Below are 17,987 nucleotides of genomic sequence, written 5' to 3'. Positions count from 1 at the left end.
AGTGAGACCTGACAAAATTCACTGTGACATTCATTCAACTTTGTGTTTACCAACTAAAACAAACAAATGCAAGTGTCAATGGTTACATACACATAGTAAGGACAAGCTTCAAGGAAATTCATACAACACCTGGACACTGTCCAAGATATTAGCCATGCTTTCAAGTTAACAGATTGATGACACTACTTGCATTTCTTTTGTGAGAAGAACACAAAGAATACTATCAAAAAAAACTCTCTCCTCTGGAGTAAGACTACAGATGGCAGCAAGGGCCTGACCATTATAAACTCCAGAAGTGGTGTCGTCAAATCTGCACCTGCAATCATAAAAGCCTGTGAGACATCCAAATAGCTCCCTATTAGTTTTGGTGATTCTGCACCTTTGTGCTATCTATATATTTTCATTCCTTTCTCTATCTATTCTTCTATCATTCACTATTGATTGTGTTCTCTATTATTTTGCCTTTGTGGCTGCTTTGTTTACCTTTGTTTACAAAACTTCGGACAGTACTGCAGAGTCCAATGCTTCCTATTCTCTAGTTACTCACATTGGACTCTAGGTACTGTATACCTGTCATACTCTTTGATAATAAAGTTACTTACATTGGACTCTAGTTCCAGTCCCTGATTGCTCTCAGCAAGTGGCTAGACACTTTCTTCAAGCTTTGTTCTTAATACTCCCACCAAGCCTAATGAAACACATATCCAAGTCAGCGGCCAAGGGATGCTAACATTGCATCTATGTGGAGACTTATCACAGAGATGACCACAGCCATGACTTTATCAGTTACACTTTCTGGGAGCTTCTTGTATTTGACATAATAGCTCAGGTACCATGATGATTTGGTCATGTCCCGTAGACAAGCAAAGAGCAGGTAATTGGCGATGATCGCCAGTCAGTTTCCACAGAACCTAAGTATTTTCCCCTATATCCAAAATATAAGCCTGGGCACCACTGCAATCTTTGAATGCAACTTACATCACTTGTGTGAGCATGGCAGAAAGACATGTAGTGGAGCCAACTTTGAGCCAGTGTTACTTGGTTGGTACCATGGTCTTTGTGATTCTATACACTGAGTTGATGTATGATAAGTGTCCCTTCAACGTAGAAAGCCAGCTTGAAGCTGATTTGGAGATCTGAAGAAATGTTATTAAGAGACAAAAAAGTTTGTTTATAAGAGTAAACTCACAGGATGTGATTCCCTCCCTTTAGAATCTATGAATAACAGCTTCACTTCTGTAAAATAAAATAAAAAGAGTGTTGGTGAGTCCCCGCTAGTGAAAATAATAAGATAACGGCTTACTTCAATCAACAGCATCCATATATTGCTTTGTTGACTCATCTTCAAACTGGAGCTTTTGGGGCATGCCCAAATAATGCTTTCCAGATAGCTCATTCAACTTTACAACACCTGAGCAGTGGTTTTTTACTCCATTTTTGAATTCTTGATCAGAAAGGGACTCAATCCATGGAGACAATTTTTTAGTATTGGTAGAACAGAGTCCGTTGTGTTTTGGTATGATTGGTACAGTGCAGCGGATGGTCGTACTTGTAGATGCAGGAATGCGTACATGCACAGCAGGCATGGGTGCAGGTGCTGACTCAGGCATGGGTGTAAGCGTAGACTCAAGTATGGGCATAGGCATAGACTTGGGTATGCATAGTGGTGCAGGAATGGGAACAGGGGTGGGAAATGGAATAGTGGCGGGTGTGTGTACCAAGGGGGTCTGGGGAGCTTGAAGGACAGGCATAAGAGCTTGAGCGCAGGCAGGAGTATAAGTGGAGAAAGGAACATGGATAGGAACAAACATATACAAACTGCCACTAATATCCATGGTGGGTACTAATGGAGTGGGGGGTTTTCCTGAGACAGGTGTTCCCAAAAGGGCGGCAAAGGTGGGTTCACCAGCATGCTCAGGACCAAAACTGATGTAGAACATCAGGAAAAACACTTTGGCTATATAGCAGAGGCAATACTATTATAGCTCTAATAGTACTATATAGCAAAGGTAATACTATTTATGCTATTATAGCTCTCATAGTACTATACAGTAAGTTTGAGCACACATAGCACCAGTATAATATCATATAGCTAGCCAAGGCATTATAATGGCTTTTATAGCTATAATACCCTATATAGCTGTTAAGACCATAGTACATATTTAGAGTAATGCTTTATCCAAGTATAAGTTGTGACAATGTGTAAAAAAAATGACAAGTCCATGGAAGGTCAATATATTCATATAGTATATTTTGTACCATATGCTATAAGTGCTTTAAGAGGCTATAGCCAAATATAAGAGTACTATAAGAGCACATTGTTCCTGAATAGATGTTGGGGTTTCTATTGCAGCTATGATCACTATAACAACTATATTTGCAAGTATAGTACTATTAGAGTCTATATAGCCAAAGGGTTTTTCCTGATGTCAAGTTGGGGTATCCATGAGCTGGTGAGGGAGGTCCTTTGGACGGAATAATGTTATCTACAAAGTAGCCATATCAAAGAATAATCAAAACTTACCCTGCCTACTAGATGGATTGAAGAACCTTCTGTGATCGACCAGAGGCCCCATTGCTGTGGACACAAAACTGTTAGATATACAACTACTACGAAGAAAACTTATGTCCTTGGCTGAAGGCCATACCAACTTGTTGTGCAATAGGAGGGATATCTGCACTTTGCATGTAAGTGGAGGATCATGCAAAAAAGGTGCTGAGAAAAGAGACTTAGCTGTTTCAAAGACTTGGAGACCTTGAGGAATGCCAGTGGACTGATACATAGGAAAGTATATGTTGTAAGGACCATTTATTATTTTCTCCATGTCTTGGTTTTTGAACGCTTTCCCTGTTAGACCTCTGGCTCTAGGGCTAGAGGTGTCATTTGCTATTCTACTTCTCATAGCCATCACAGGCTTTCTCAATCATCGCTACCACTTTATATCGCAAATCAGAGACTGGGTATCACTCCCAGCCAGCCAGCATGATGGGTAGGGACTGGTAGTAGGCATCTTGCCAACCAGCTCCAAGCCCCATCAAGGCCTGGATATACTAATAAACACTTTAGTCAGGATTGTACCTCATCATGAAAATACGGTTCCTGAACACGCGTGACAAACACCTATTATTAGTACAACTTTCTCACCCACTGATTAATCATTCAAAGTCATACAATAGTTGTCCTTTTTTCTCATTGGACAATTTATTCCTCAGACCACTTTTTGTTTATTCTCCTTTTGGTCTAAGGAACGGATAATTAGCTATATAAACCCTACACGTCTCATGTATAGTTCTTTAGTTTTCTATTACTTGAATTATCCGCCTTACCTCTTATCAGAAACCTCTGAGTCTCCTCTCATATCCTCTACTTGCTATATTCACTAGCATCTGTTGATCTCAAGACTCATTGAACCTCTTACTCCCTGCAAGTGCAGAAGGAGACAGGTTTTGTTTTTGTTATATTTTGTTGTTGCCTCACATATGTTTTGTGTCAGCATATTAATTGATGAGAAATCTGTGAAATTTAATATGAGTGAGCTGAAAATATAAAATATGAGAAATACTAATGCATAGATGCATCTGTGTGAGTGGTGCCAGTTACATGGCCATATACTTGGCTGCCAAATTGACTAACAAAGGAAAACATTCTACTTGCATTGTAACCCACACTGTGAGTTACTTGAGCTGTCGGGGTCACTTCCATAGGCTCAAAGTTGGGTACAGGAGAGAACAACCCAGGGCAAATTTTTGCGTTGCCACTGGCTACACATTGCATTGTGCCCTCGCCTTCATTGTTTCCCTTACTCCCCTTCCTTTGCCTAGCCCCACCATGGGCCCCTTCCTCTCCTTTTTATTCTCACCTGATGGTCATTTCTGGATCCCCATTCTAATCCACCTTTTCATTACCTCCATCCTCCTCCTCCTCATCTTCTTTGTTCCCCCACCATATCTGATGTCACCACTTCCTATCCACTTCCATCGCCAATCCGTCGACTACCACGTGCTACTGCTGATATCAGCAAAGCCCCGGTGGCCGATCCAAATAGGGCAACAGGTGATTCTTCATGACGTTGATCTGCCATCGTATACTATCAAAACATTGGTTGCTCGTCTTGCCTGGTTGGAGCGTGGGTGGGTAGTTTCTGAGCTGGAGAAGGTTCATCCCCTTGTGTCGCCCATGTTCATCGCTGTCCCATTCACTTGGGTACACTTATCTTTTGTCCATTGTCTTTGCTACAGCTACACCTACCACACGCTGCCTGGGACTCACTTGTTCCAAATTGGAACTACTCCTCTCCCTCCCTCGTTTAACCAGGTGGTCCAACACAACCAGTCCATTGGTAAGGCCATGGAACTGTTGGATTTGGACTAGGTGGTGGACCTGTGGCTCCAGTTTCTTTTTTTTTTCAGCAGAACATTCATTTACAGTGCAATTATTTTTGATTTTTGAATCATTTTTATGGACACATATTTTTTTAGAATGCCTGACTGACAATAAAGGAACTGTGTTGATACTGGTAGTGTTTTGCCTTGCCCTTTGTTTACTGCGTCTTCCCATGACATCAAGATTTTCCTGCTCTCTTTTTGCTATTGGACTTTACTTTATGGCTGTACAAACCTGTGACATTACTCACAGCATTTATTGTTCTATCCCTTTCTTTTCCTTTTTTTGACAATCTTATCCTGTACTACCTATGCAGGATTTGTCAGTGTACATTCCTTCCTTCATGTTCTTTCTCATTCTTTTTGCACAGCTATACTGTGCATAGCCTACTTTTCTTTCACTATATAAACCCCTGTAATTTACCTTGTAAAACAACAAAGAACTCAATTCCAGACTTCTTCTCTAATTTCAAGTTCACTACTCTGCTACTTGTAATCCAGTGTGGTCACAACACTTCCCACTGCTACCACTGTTAAACTGCTGTCATTGTCACTTCCCATTTTTGAAGTCATTGTCATCCCTTTCAATTAGAGTCCTTCTCAGCACTACAGTTTGTGCGTCAGGAGCCTGCTATCACTGGGAACCTCGTCATCTTGTTGTTCTCAAACCTACCTTGTGCTACAATTAGCAAGGTAGTGCTCATCTATACTCATCATAAAGCCCCTATCCTCTTTAAATTCAACTATCCCTCCTCCTCAAAACCCAGACCCATACATCTCTGGGTTTTACTTTGAAGGATCATTATACATACCACCCCATGAACAACCAGACCACTCCACTATTCTAGGAGGCAAAGCCCACAAACAAGTTCCGTGGAATCTGGGAGGATTGTGTGTTAGTTTGTTTTTGTGTGTGGTTTTCTAACAAACAATTCTCATCATCGACAGCGGGAATGGTCTGTTGAGTCCTTCCACTTTGCGCCCAATTATTCAAGTCTTGGCGTGCCTCGGCAATTACAGCAGGATATCACATTGTATCAACAACCAAGTGTTACGATAACACGATTTTTGGACCTTCAATTTTCATTCTCCTATTTAACTTTCTTCTATAGTTTTCACACACTGTGCCATGCGGCACTTTCCTTTTTACTCAAACTCCACCTTTTTTGCACTGCGCTGCCTTTCTTCTTATTTTAGCTACAAGTATCTCACATAGTGGAGCTGGTCACATGGGCTGCACCCTCTGACATCATCAGCCACTACCTCCATCAACTGTATAGTACATATGTGTTACAATAACACAATTTTCAGACCTTTCCGTTATTTTCATTCTCCACTTTAAACCTTGTACTTTAGCTTTCACACATGGTGCCACGCAGCATTTCCCCTTTTGTTCAAACTCCTCTTTCTCGCGCCGCATTGCCTTTTTCTCTTATTTTAGATTCAACTCTCTCACGCAGTAGAGCTGGCCATACGGGCTAGACCCTATGATATCATCAGCCACTGCCTCTATCAACTATATAGTACATATGTACAAACAACCCTGTAGTAGTATATATACCCCAATAGATCCAGGAGACTCCTCAGCGAGTCCTCCTGTTGTATACCAACTAACTCACTGCAGCTAAGGGGTAACCACTCCCCAACTTCATCCTCTTTATAGTGTGTTCTGTGTGCGCCGGAGTAACTAACTCTTGGTTGTTACAATATGTACAAACAAACTGTAGTAGTATAAATACCCAATAGATCCAGGAGACTCCTCAGCAAGTCCTCCTGTTGTTTACCCACAACAACTTGGTCTATCTAAAGGGGTAACCACTCCCCTCACTTCTTTATAGCTTTGTCTGAGTTGTGTGCCAGAGTATACAAACTCTCAGTTGTAACACCAAGCACTCACCTTTATTTGCTAGCCCATCCACTTCATAAACTATACGCCACTTGACTCCTATTTATTGGTCTGGACTAAAGTAAGGGATGGAAATGCCATCACAAATGAAATGTCTGACTTGGATTAAGAATCAGTAAGATTTTTGATGGACAACACAGATACTAGTAACTTACTACTACCACTGCCACAGTCACTGTGACTGTGACCCGGATACATGACTAACTGTATGGTGACGCACCACTGGCAGAGTCGGAATCCTGAGACAAGCAAGACTTTACCTTCACGGGTTTTAAGTATTGTACTATCCACAATATTTTTGTGAGGAATGTGCCACGGCATCCAAGCCATCTTCCTGAGTTGTAAGGCTCAAGTTTTCTTCCTGTGATGTGTAGTGTGAATACCTTGTAGTGATTTATTGAGCCTTAGTGCGCTCAGAAACTTGAGTACGAAAGGCCTAGGACTTTGAGTCATGGTTGACTCATGTCAGAACACATGATGTTGTTGTAATACTCTATACCTTTTAAATAACTGCGGAGTTCTTCTAAACCACATGTCAGTTCCAATCAAAGAAATCAGCTGGATATCTGCAGGTGTGATCTTGAATATTGTGATGCTGGATGACTCAGATTTCTGACATCAGGAAAACATGATTTTGCTATAGTTGGATATGGTTAGGTAATTATGCAAATATAGCAATTGTGGCAAAAAAAAAAAGTGCATTTAGTGCATCTAAAGCAATCTATATCAATTTATAGTGAATCATATTATAATAAATTTAGCAGCTGTGGCACGTATAGTAATTAGTTCCACCTAAAGCATATCAAAGTGGATTAAAGCATTTAGTGACACCATACCAAATTTATTTATTTATTATCTAGAGCCATAATTAATGAGGATGCTAGTTATATCAATCAGTACTACAAAATATATCTAGTGTAAAATTTTACTGGCTATCTTGTATGTACATGCTAAGCCAGCCAGTGTAAATTTATCCTTGAAGCCAAAATTTGAAGTGCTTTTCAAGACATATGTGAGCAAAATAGCTGGCTCAATGTGTGGGAAAGTGTTCAATGGGAGCTTAAATGTCCCAAAAGTGGTCAGACCTTTCTATAGTGTTTTGTCAACTGTGGGAAAGCACTACTGCACTGCAGCGCAGTTGTGTCTCCCTCCCTGTCACCACATTGTGTGACACAGTGGTGGCAACACCTCATCACTGTGTCACACAGTGCTGACAATGCTGCACCAATTTTTGCATGTCTCGCTATTCTACCAAGGTTTCGTTCTAGCCTGGCTAGGGAGTAGCCAGACTGCAAGATTTTTCTCTCACCAGATTCAATTGCAAGTACCAGATGGAGATGGCCACCACCCCAACACAGATGTCCTAGAAATGGTTTGTAAGCTCCAGTATGGCATGTTATTGTTTGTTTATTCTGAATTACTATTCTGCTGAAGGCCATTTTTTGCTAGTGACGACACCTTCTTTATCACCACTTCTTTCAACCCAACCTAGACAGCCCCAACAACGTCAAAATAAAAAGGTCTTTTTTATTTATTCTATACTAATACATTACTATTTACAATTTCTAGGCTACTTTTGGATGACCTAATATGACAGCACTCAGCAAAAAAGATGAAAATTTACTCGGGGCTCTTTTGGCAAGAGATTACATATGAATGGCAACAACAACAATAATGAGTTTGGGATGATAATAAGGTAAGAATATTGTTGTCTCAAGAACATTTATTTACCAGTCCACAGGTTGTAAGAGGAAAAGGTTGTCCAACTGTTTCTACGTCTACTATGTCTACTTCTATGTCATGCAACCCCAGCATCATTTCTCTGGCTCTAGTAGCATTCTTGGTAAGTGTTTAGATCAACTCCTTCATAAAACTGACAATCAAAACTGTTTACCACATTGAAACATTCTTCTCCATACTTGGCAGCTCTATTTGATGAGATCAACAAATGCATTTGGTAAGGGCTCACTACAAATTTACATTAAAACCTTTTCTTAACCCCACATATTTTTGTAGGAATGGTTGAAATCTGATGTTTTGAGGTTATGTTTGATTTTATGTTTGATTTTGATGCTCAGAGGAAGCTGCAAAAGCATCAAAATTATTTTTATAGATATTATAATAGTACTGCAGCGTTTTTAGTATTTGGATTCAATATGATTTGCTATGGGTGCTTCTCTTGGATATATTTGAGTATAGATCAATTCTTTTGCATCTAGAGTGAATTAGAGTGAATTATATGAAAAGTGAAAGGTCATTTTTGTTTTAACGACTGTGCTATAAACCACTTTTTATGATATAGCAATACTCTAAACTGATATTTATTGATATTTATGCATTTAGAGTAGGGGACTGTGCAAGAATTGCACTTATAGATATAACAGATATTTTTGCTATGATAGCATATATTTTGCAATTTATTGCATTTATATCTAAGTCATGTTTTCCTGATGGAATATGACTGTAAATACTGATAGATGATCTTGCCATCATGATCATGATAATCAATGATCATTGGCAACTCGGATCTTTCCGGGTCTGACCAAACCTGGTGTTATCAGTCACCAAAAATTGCATTCTTGCTGGCATTGTCCAGTATCACAATAATTAATGTCTAAGTCACAATGGCTCGGATGAGGCTCCTGCTCCAGGGGCCATTTCATTTTGACAAAGAATATTTACACTGTAATGTCTTTCTCACTAATCAATCAAAATGAATTTTCTGTTTCACATATTTTGTTCTTAAATCACCTTAGTTTGATGGACAACTAAGGAGAAATTTCACCTTGAAAAACTGGATGATCAATCTTGTAGAACAGTATTTGATAAAAGAAATATAAACACTGCATTTCAGAGTTCCCCAACCTACTACTAATACCCCACTCTACATGCTTGAACTCAGGCCAGGCTGTTGTCACAATATCATGCATCCCCCCCACAAAAACTGTCAGACCACACAGCTGAACCAAAAATGCTTACAATAAGGCTGAAAAAATAAACTAGAGGCAAATGCATATAAACTTGGCCTATTGCTCTGAATGCTTTCTATTTTGGTAAAATTATGTTGTGCGGCTTGCAAGGTCTCTGCAACAACCTGGAGTTTTGCCTGTCTTGCCTATTGCAAGCACAATTGATTATAATCATTGCCAGCCCTTCATAGTTCCCAAGAAAACTTGGGCTGTGCAATAACTCAGTTACAGTCGCATTCTAAAAGTACTAGCATTTGTCTCAAGATATGACTGTCTTCAGTATTCCTGGACCCGTAGGTTCCAGGTTTCCAAAGCACAAATGTCCTCTGCGTTTTCCAAGGACCTTTTAGTCATTACTCATTTACGTTTACACTTCCTTTCCTTTCTCGCACTTTCGGCTCATTCCGTCTATTGTCACGTGGCTACCTTGGTGCTACTCACTCTTGCATCCATTGTACATTGTTGCTCTGTGATTGCTGTAAAGACCGCACAAAATGTTAACTGTAATGTGTGATCTGGACACAGCCGGGGCCAGGTCTGCCCCACAGGGCAATGGTTATATATTACAATGTGCACAAGACATTGTACTGCATTGTATCGCATTGTACGCTTAGTAATAATATCAGTGGGCCTGTAAAATATACAGCTTCATCCCACGCTCACTTACTTTTCCTGATGACACTGGCGCTTGACACTTCCATTAACCCGTATACACTTGATATCAAGTACCATCCTTGTGAGTCTGTACTTCGGTATACTCATTACACATACTTACCATTAATCTCAATACAGCTGGAATACCTCAAGGATCAAAAGTTTCAGAGTTACCCGAGAACACAGAATTGTATACCATGTTCACCCCAAAAGCGGAAGTGGGAAGCCCGTTGGCTATTAAGAACCGAGATCTCGCCAAGGCGGAGGGGGACAATATAATACTGCGAGGATTCAACAGTTTCGTGCTGAAAAATTGGAAGGGAGGAATGGGGCAAGTGATACCTACTATCTATGAAGCCACCCACGAGCCTAAAGCACACACTCCACTCCACTTGTGGATAGCTCTGAGGAAATGGTGGTATCACGGAAGGATTATGAAGAATGTCATCAAAGTATTAAAGACTTACGAAACAGAAATATCTGGTTGGATGACAGAGTTCAACGGTTGGACGAAAGTTATCAGCGGTCGGAAGAGGCTAATCGCGAGGTTGGATGAATCACACCTTGGATTAAACAAAGACTCTCAGGGATGTAAGGGCGGAAGTCATTGGTTTGAATAACGAGCTCGTAGAGGAACGGGCATCACGTGAAAAGAGTGAACAAGAAATGAGGAGGGCAAGTTCTCTTAGCTTCTGTTTTTATGTGACGCTAACCAGACATCTCGACGTCTAGTACTTGCGCCTTATCACTCCGCTACATCTCCGTGTTCTGCTTGGCAAGGCATGATAAAAATTCCTGGTGGATGTTAAGGCCAAGTGGGAGACCTATCGTTGTGGGAGATGACAACAAACTCTCCAAAGATATCTTAGAGAAACCCTCTGATACCTCATCCTCCGTCTAATGCGGCAATCCACTTCCTGTGTTTTACATCCAAAGGAGTACGGCATACAGGAAATGAGGCTGCCCACTGTGCTAGCAGAAGTGACATTAGGAAGGTTCTCATGGACGAGCAACTGGCTGACTTGGATGCTGGGGAACAACGTTTTACTAAACGAACTTTTCGAATGCACATATAGTGAATCCATATAATTGATTTTGTTGTTTTTTATGCTATATGAGACAAATGTTTTTATGGAGTCATTTTCATACTGTAGTTATCTAGGACAAGCACCCTTGATACACGCATCCCGTCGCAACCATACACTGGCATCAACCACGGGTAAATATTCTGATTGCGGTCCAGCCTACTTGTGAGTTCCTGAGGCAGATGGTTTTGATTACAACTAGGTTCATATCGATAGACCGGAATGGCCAACGGGAATGGCCAACGACCCGCAAATCACTGCAAGGACACAACAGTTGGGCACCGAAAAGATACCAATGTTCAGTGTTCAGCCCACACTACCGTTTTCAGAATGCCACAACATAAGGATCAACGAAGGCATTGACTCAAAAGCGTTCGAGTCATGGGGTACAACATATGTCGCATCGCTTGAAATAGCAAGCACAAAAATATGCCCCAGTAGAGCTTCCAGGTGGTCGCCACATGATCATCTTTGAGTGGTTATCCCACGCAGCGAGATTGCCCACCCCTAGTCATATATGTCCGAGGAATATGACCAGAGATCGAAGAGAACGTTCGTTGTCCAGCTATATAGCCGATGACGGATACAACATAAATATAAACTTTTGCTCACCATAACATACACATTTGGACCAGGAGATATCGGATGCTAGCTGCCTGCACACTACGACCATGGTGATACATACTAAGTAAAGGAAATGGCCAACCCCTCAACGAACTCTAAAACTCCTCAAAGAGCGGCTTGCGATAGGGGTTAAACTCCCCACTGATTTTCACCTTCTATGCGAACACGACTCAATTTTGATAACAGAGTGTCTCGACCGAAATAAGATCCTTGAAGATGACCCACACCAGAAAGCCAACTTGAAGTTATGGACTGGTCTGGGATCTGGACTCGGACCCGGCCTTTTCCTTGGTATGCCATTGGTGAGCAGCTTTACACCACAACCACTGGTCCGTTCGATCGCTACCGACCGATCATCCTTGCAGGATAAGGAACAAATTAAAATTGACTCCCCAAGGGACCCCTGGCAGAAACGGCGGCGGTTAATCCGACAGTATTACTGTACAGTATAGGACGTCAGACGATCGACTCGAATTGCGAAATGCTTGCCGTCTGATTCATCTTTGATTTCGATCACGTCCCCAAGATATTGAGGCAAGGGTCTAAGACTTTGCAGGTCATTTGACCCTGTCAATCCACATATCCTTCCTCCTTCCCAGATCGACATAGCTCGTGAGCCAAGCTAGTCTGCTGGAAGATTAAGCGTTTTTCTTTGCATAGAAATGATGGTGATTGGCCATTCGGACACATCGGACATAAGCGATCGTCCAATGACATCAGAGCCTGGGGAAATAAAATCTAATCTGTAGACTCGCGGGAAAAGACAAGGGTTAATGTGGTTCCGCCGTCCCGCCAGATTGCAAATGGATGTTCATGTGAGGTATTGGATGATTTGTCCCTTGCATCATTGTGGCAACTTGCTGGAACTTGCCTAAGTTAAGACATATATAAGGGCTCGAAAAAGGAGGGGAGATTGGTATACCACGTCCACCATGGCTCCCCCCGTTGCAACAGTTGCGCCCACATTCGAAGATACCGCCACTCTTTTCAAGAAGAATGGCACGGTTGCTCATAAGACTTCTTATGATGTTGCAGAAGATTATGATGGGAACTACCGCTTTGCACCCATAGAAGAGGCGGAGGTGTCGAGGGCTATGATCAAGCGGTTCGTACAAAGATTAGCATCACCAACGAAAGTTAAAACGAAACTCACTGTTTTGCGAATAGATACTTCAACACCATGTACGACAGAGCAGTGTCGGATGTCGTTATCGTTGGTGCCGGAAGTGCTGGATTGTCATGTGCATATCATTTGGCTACTTCACGTCCTGATCTGAAAGTCACCATCTTGGAGGCCAATGTCGCACCCGGTGGCGGCGCCTGGTTGGGCGGACAGCTCATGACACCGATGGTACGACATATAATTACTTGCTGTTCTTTCAACGTTGACGCTTACGGAACAGGTTGTGCGCAAACCCGCAGACCGCTTTTTGCAAGAGCTTGGCGTACCTTTTGAAGACGAGGGGAACTTTGTCGTTGTCAAACATGCTGCATTGTTTACTTCGACGATCCTGTCGCGAGTACTAGCGTTGCCGAATGTTGTCATGATGAACGCAACAGCCGTTGAAGATCTCATCATTCGCACCGACTTCCAGGGTCAGCAGCGCGTCTCAGGAGTAGTGACGAACTGGACGCTGGTGGCTTTGAACCATGACACACAATCATGTATGGATCCTAACACCATTACAGCTCCTGTTGTCGTTACTGCTACCGGTCACGATGGACCCATGGGAGCTTTTTCAGCAAAAAGACTTGTTAGTGCAGGCCTTTTGAAGGAGCTCGGCAATATGAGAGGTCTGGACATGAATCGTGCAGAACCTGCTATCGTCAACAAAACGCGGGAGGTTGTCCCAGGTTTGGTAATGACAGGTTAGCTTAACACACATTCTTATAATCTTCCTGTGCTAATAAACTTGAAACAACGAAGGAATGGAGTTGTCAGAGCATGATGGATCAAACCGCATGGGTCCTACCTTTGGAGCTATGATGGCAAGTGGCATCAAAGCAGCTCGGGAAACAATTCGCATTCTGGAGACTGCTCAAGTCGTCAATGGAAAAGTGGTTGGGTGAATAGGTCACAAACCAATATAGCGGTTTCATGATCTATTGTATGAATCGATGTTTTTCTTACGTAGTATAAAACGACACGCACTTTCTATGCAAGAACATAACTTCAATGGTAATACTCGCAGTGTTGAGTGCTACTGGCACCTACATGAAACATGAAAATTCTGTCAGGTATTATACTGCAAGCAATGTACACAGTACCTAAAAGGGAGATTGTCTCGGAGGAGCTTCCATATCCGGGCGGAGTTGGTAATTCTGTGCTGAAGTCACCACGACACCAATGTAGGTTTCCCTCATTGTTATTCTTCATTATTTTTTATGCTTCGCTGGTTTGTGGTAAGCTCAAGCACCAACGGGTCACAGATCATGCATAAGTATAGTGTATATGCTACTATATGCCTGGATCAACGTCTGCCACGAGCCGAACCTCGGGCAATTCGAGTCAGTATTATACTCTTCCCATCATTTGTTCCTTTTCTGAATACCTAAAATAGCTTCCGAATACCCGACATGCTTTGTCTTGACATACGGATCGGTATGCTTACTCCGAGTCAGGCTTGCGAGTACATGCAGATGGTTTTGTTTACGTTACATCAGCCATGTCGCTCCTTGATTCTTCATTCTCATGGTACATGGAGTCTCCTTACTCAGACCAAATTACTGACATCACGGTCGATATCAGTAAAAGAGTCAAAAGTGCGCATATTCAACCCCGCGTGAACGGTTGTACGTGACTAAGACATCCATGCCGCTACTTGATTCTTGATGCATCTAGTCTCCCCAGTCAGACCGAATTACTGCTATGACAGTCTATATCTTTCTAAAAAAAGATGCAAATCGTCTTTGCCGTGAGCAAGACATTAATCAACTTGCGTTGGGCGTGTATTAGGGCCGGATAAGCTCATTATTGGTAAGAATCATGCATATCGTTTACCAAGCAACCCGGGCCTAATAGCATTTCTTGCATATTTATAGAGGTCGACAAGCCTTGTATTGGTGTCAGACTCATATCCATCATTGTCAGAGCATACTGATTAGCCTCTGAATTATTGTCTATATCATTCATCGTCTCGATTTCAAGACCGCAAAACTCCTGAAATGGCTCCTAGAAAGAACGGTCGCCTCCTATTCAATGAAGTGCCACAAGGTATTATGCCATTTCGTCTTGCAGGCAATAGTCTCATATTATTATCGGGTGTCCAGGTTCAAGTTATCCCGTACCTGGCAAAACCACCGTTTACGATGACAGTGAGAAAATTGACCTGGACAATGTCCCTTTGAATGGCGGCTTTCTGCTCAAAACGCTTGTATTGTCTATTGACCCTTATATCAGGGGCAGAATGAGAGATATATCGTTGTTTCCGGTATGTTTTCACTTCCCCTAATGGTGGCATCACAGTCGAACTAATCACACGTATAGTTCGCCTACAAGCCAGGAACACCGTGAGTTTGACTTTTTGTTACGACTCTTCTTTTTTTCTGAACTAGGACGGACATGGAATTGCATTTTGAAGGGTGATAGCTCATGGAGTGGGGGTCGTTGTGCGCTCTGAAGATGCTACTGTCAAAGCAGGCGACCATATCTATGGATTTTTGGGTTAGTGTGTGTTATCAACTCTAAGTGGAATTCAAGCTTTATCATTGTGATGATAGATTTTGTGGAATACTCTGTCAAGCCCAACATGCAGGGTTTAAAAGTCCTCAAGAACGAAGAGAACTTACCATGGTCTGTGTACGTCGGCGTAGCAGGCATGCCTGGTGAGTCATCCGTGGATGCCAAACAGGTGTCGATCAATTAAACATACCTTGTTTTCAGGACAAACAGCATATACTGCTTGGAAGGAATATGCTGATGCGAAGAAAGTAAGCCTGTTGTCTCTACCTCCCATCTTTTCACATAGGTGCTCACCTTTGACTGAAGGGCGAAACAGTATTTGTGACCACAGGTGGAGGTAAGCAGACCATGTCAGCTGACGATATTCGATTTTACCTTATTCTCCTCCTCTCGTCATTAGGCCCTGTCGGATCGTAAGTAAATGATCACAAACTATGTATGCAGAATGACTAACAAAATGTCCCTGCAGGTTCGTCGTTCAACTAGCAAAGGTTGATGGACTCAAAGTCATTGCGTGCGCCGGCTCGGACGAGAAGGTCAAATTCATGAAAGAAATTGGAGCGGATGTGGCTTTCAATTACAAGACCACCCCTGTTGCCGAGGTACTGAAGAAAGAAGGACCGATTGATGTGTTCGTCACTCTCATTACCTTGAAATCATTCTTTTTTGTTGATGCGTTGGCGCTGAACAGTTATTGGGACAACGTTGGAGGAGAAACACTTGAAGCAGCAATAAACGCAGCTTCGACCGGGGCACGGTTGATCGTAAGTCAGTTATACGACATAATTTCATTGCCTTAATACCGTTGCTCCACCAGGAATGCGGCATGAGCTCGGATTACAACAACAGTGTACCATATCATGTCAAGGTAAATTATTCATACCCAGGATCATAATAGACCAGAGATTATTGACGCACTGTTACCAAAATCAATGCTAACTATCTTGTTTGTCCACGCAGAACCTGTTCCAAATCATTCCCAAATCACTCAAAGTCTACGGATTCTCAGTGACAGCGTTGCTTGAGAAATACGTTACCGCTTTCTATGAGGAGGTTCCTAAGAAGCTTGCAAATGGCGAGATTAAGTATACGGAAGACGTCACACAAGGGTTGGAAGGTGCTGGGGAAGCAATATTAGCTGTCCTGAAAGGAACGAATACTGGGAAGAAGGTTATATTGGTTGCCCAAGAGTGAGTGACACGGCAAGTGTTGTACGAGTAGATCACACATTGTGTTGTTGCATACTAGTACTAAGTCTCAAGGATGGAATCAAACTGATTATTTTTTGATTAACTGCCAGTGGCACTTGGATCATGATGCAACATGTAAGCGGTAGAGCATTTGCCATGAAGTGGTATTATCAGTGAAAACTAGCTGTGCTCAGAAATTGTTACGATATAGGCTGGTCCGTATGACAGCCCTTTTTGGGGGAGCTCACCTTCGGTGCCAATAAGCACAGATGTTGCCACAGTCGGGCATCGGCATCAGACGGCATTGTACCCATGATTGGCATCACTGGCATATTTGTGGAGCAGCTTTCTAACAGAAAGACTCAGCCAAAAAAAAAGTGTAGAAACACTTCATAGTAACTGTACACTATTCACACAAAGGCATATGATACTCTTGAATTATGGTACATGGCCCCTAATCAAGATCCAACTTCAACATCACTCATTACAAAACGGCACTGGCTTTTGACTGAATGGTATGTGTGACAACCAAAGTTTTGATACTCTGGCGCACAACTCAGACAAAGCTATAAAGGTAGTGAGGGGAGTGGTTACCCTTTAGAATAGGACCGAGTTAGTTGTGGGTAAACAACAGGAGGACTCGCTGAGGAGTCTCCTTGATCTATTGGGGTATATGTACTACTACATGTTGTTTGTACATGTGTACTGTACAGTTGATGGAGGCGGTGGCTGATGATGTCATAGGGCACAGCCCATGTGACCAGCTTAACTGCGTGAGATACTTGTATCTAAAAATAGAAAACACAGTGCAGCGTGAGAAGTGGAGTTTGAACAATAATGGAAAGTGCCACATGGCACAGGGTGTGAAAACTACAAAAGAAAGTTGAAGAGGAGAATGAAATTTAAAGGTCCGAAATTTGTGTTATTGTAACAGTAGCTTAATGATTTGTCAAAGAGAGGAGGAGCTAGTGCATGAGCTGTTGAGAAACGACTTCAACAACTATATATGTTTTGGTTTTCTTTCTATTTTGTTGCCTTTTTGATCTTTGACTGCAAAGAGCCAGTACATATACCATGGCCCTCCGGGGCAGACCTGGACCCGGATTGGTAACTATCCTGCATTCATAAGTCTCTATCTTCGAACTGTATCGCATTGGGAACAGCAATTGTCGAGAAGTCATGTATAGGACGGTGATAAATGTAAGGATCTACGCCATGAATTCATTTACATTGTACTACGTATTTTGGTCCCATCACGTTGTCCCCACCATTTCCACCCATCTTTAAATGTAAGCTGATGACTGGTTCCAATTTCCGAACAATCTGTGATGTGTGTTGAAGTTGTATATGTGGATGTTCAAGTTCATGTGCTCACTTTTTGATCCCCTGCCTTACCACTTCCCTATCGCACGTCGCATGTGACAACACGTTTTCATGCATTAAGCTTTGGCGGAGACACTAACTCGCCTTGAAGAGATTCGCAAGTACAGGTTT

General features: G+C 42.1%; 5 protein-coding genes across 5 annotated transcripts; 3 read left to right on the top strand and 2 right to left on the bottom strand.

Moving 5' to 3' along the window:
• Positions 1–1,304: 1,304 nt before the first annotated feature.
• On the bottom strand, positions 1,305–1,940 carry SERLADRAFT_439093 (uncharacterized protein; the record flags this gene model as incomplete). The annotated part of the gene is made up of 1 exon (XM_007319483.1): positions 1,305–1,940. The coding sequence occupies one exon, from the start codon at positions 1,938–1,940 to the stop codon at positions 1,305–1,307; it is 636 nt and encodes a 211-aa protein (XP_007319545.1).
• A 7,968-nt stretch (positions 1,941–9,908) lies between these two features.
• Positions 9,909–11,064, top strand: SERLADRAFT_470129 (uncharacterized protein; the record flags this gene model as incomplete). Its single annotated transcript, XM_007319482.1, has 3 exons — positions 9,909–9,994; positions 10,051–10,587; positions 10,645–11,064. 2 exons carry the CDS (start codon positions 9,934–9,936, stop codon positions 10,530–10,532), a joined length of 543 nt encoding a protein of 180 aa, XP_007319544.1.
• A 514-nt stretch (positions 11,065–11,578) lies between these two features.
• On the bottom strand, positions 11,579–12,113 carry SERLADRAFT_470127 (uncharacterized protein; the record flags this gene model as incomplete). The annotated part of the gene is made up of 1 exon (XM_007319481.1): positions 11,579–12,113. The coding sequence occupies one exon, from the start codon at positions 11,919–11,921 to the stop codon at positions 11,751–11,753; it is 171 nt and encodes a 56-aa protein (XP_007319543.1).
• A 335-nt stretch (positions 12,114–12,448) lies between these two features.
• On the top strand, positions 12,449–14,008 carry SERLADRAFT_470126 (uncharacterized protein; the record flags this gene model as incomplete). The annotated part of the gene is made up of 4 exons (XM_007319480.1): positions 12,449–12,726; positions 12,789–12,972; positions 13,025–13,490; positions 13,549–14,008. The coding sequence occupies 4 exons, from the start codon at positions 12,554–12,556 to the stop codon at positions 13,689–13,691; spliced, it is 966 nt and encodes a 321-aa protein (XP_007319542.1).
• Positions 14,009–14,786: 778 nt separating this feature from the next.
• Positions 14,787–16,497, top strand: SERLADRAFT_349468 (uncharacterized protein; the record flags this gene model as incomplete). Its single annotated transcript, XM_007319479.1, has 10 exons — positions 14,787–14,835; positions 14,892–15,056; positions 15,211–15,285; positions 15,342–15,446; positions 15,505–15,551; positions 15,610–15,653; positions 15,773–15,934; positions 15,995–16,067; positions 16,121–16,171; positions 16,264–16,497. The coding sequence occupies 10 exons, from the start codon at positions 14,787–14,789 to the stop codon at positions 16,495–16,497; spliced, it is 1,005 nt and encodes a 334-aa protein (XP_007319541.1).
• Positions 16,498–17,987: the final 1,490 nt, after the last annotated feature.

The sequence above is a fragment of the Serpula lacrymans genome, assembly GCF_000218685.1.
Source record: "Serpula lacrymans var. lacrymans S7.9 unplaced genomic scaffold SERLAscaffold_8, whole genome shotgun sequence".
NCBI lineage: Eukaryota > Fungi > Basidiomycota > Agaricomycetes > Boletales > Serpulaceae > Serpula > Serpula lacrymans.
The sequence above is the reverse complement of the archived record's forward strand: the minus strand, read 5'-3'. Positions and strand labels throughout refer to the sequence as shown.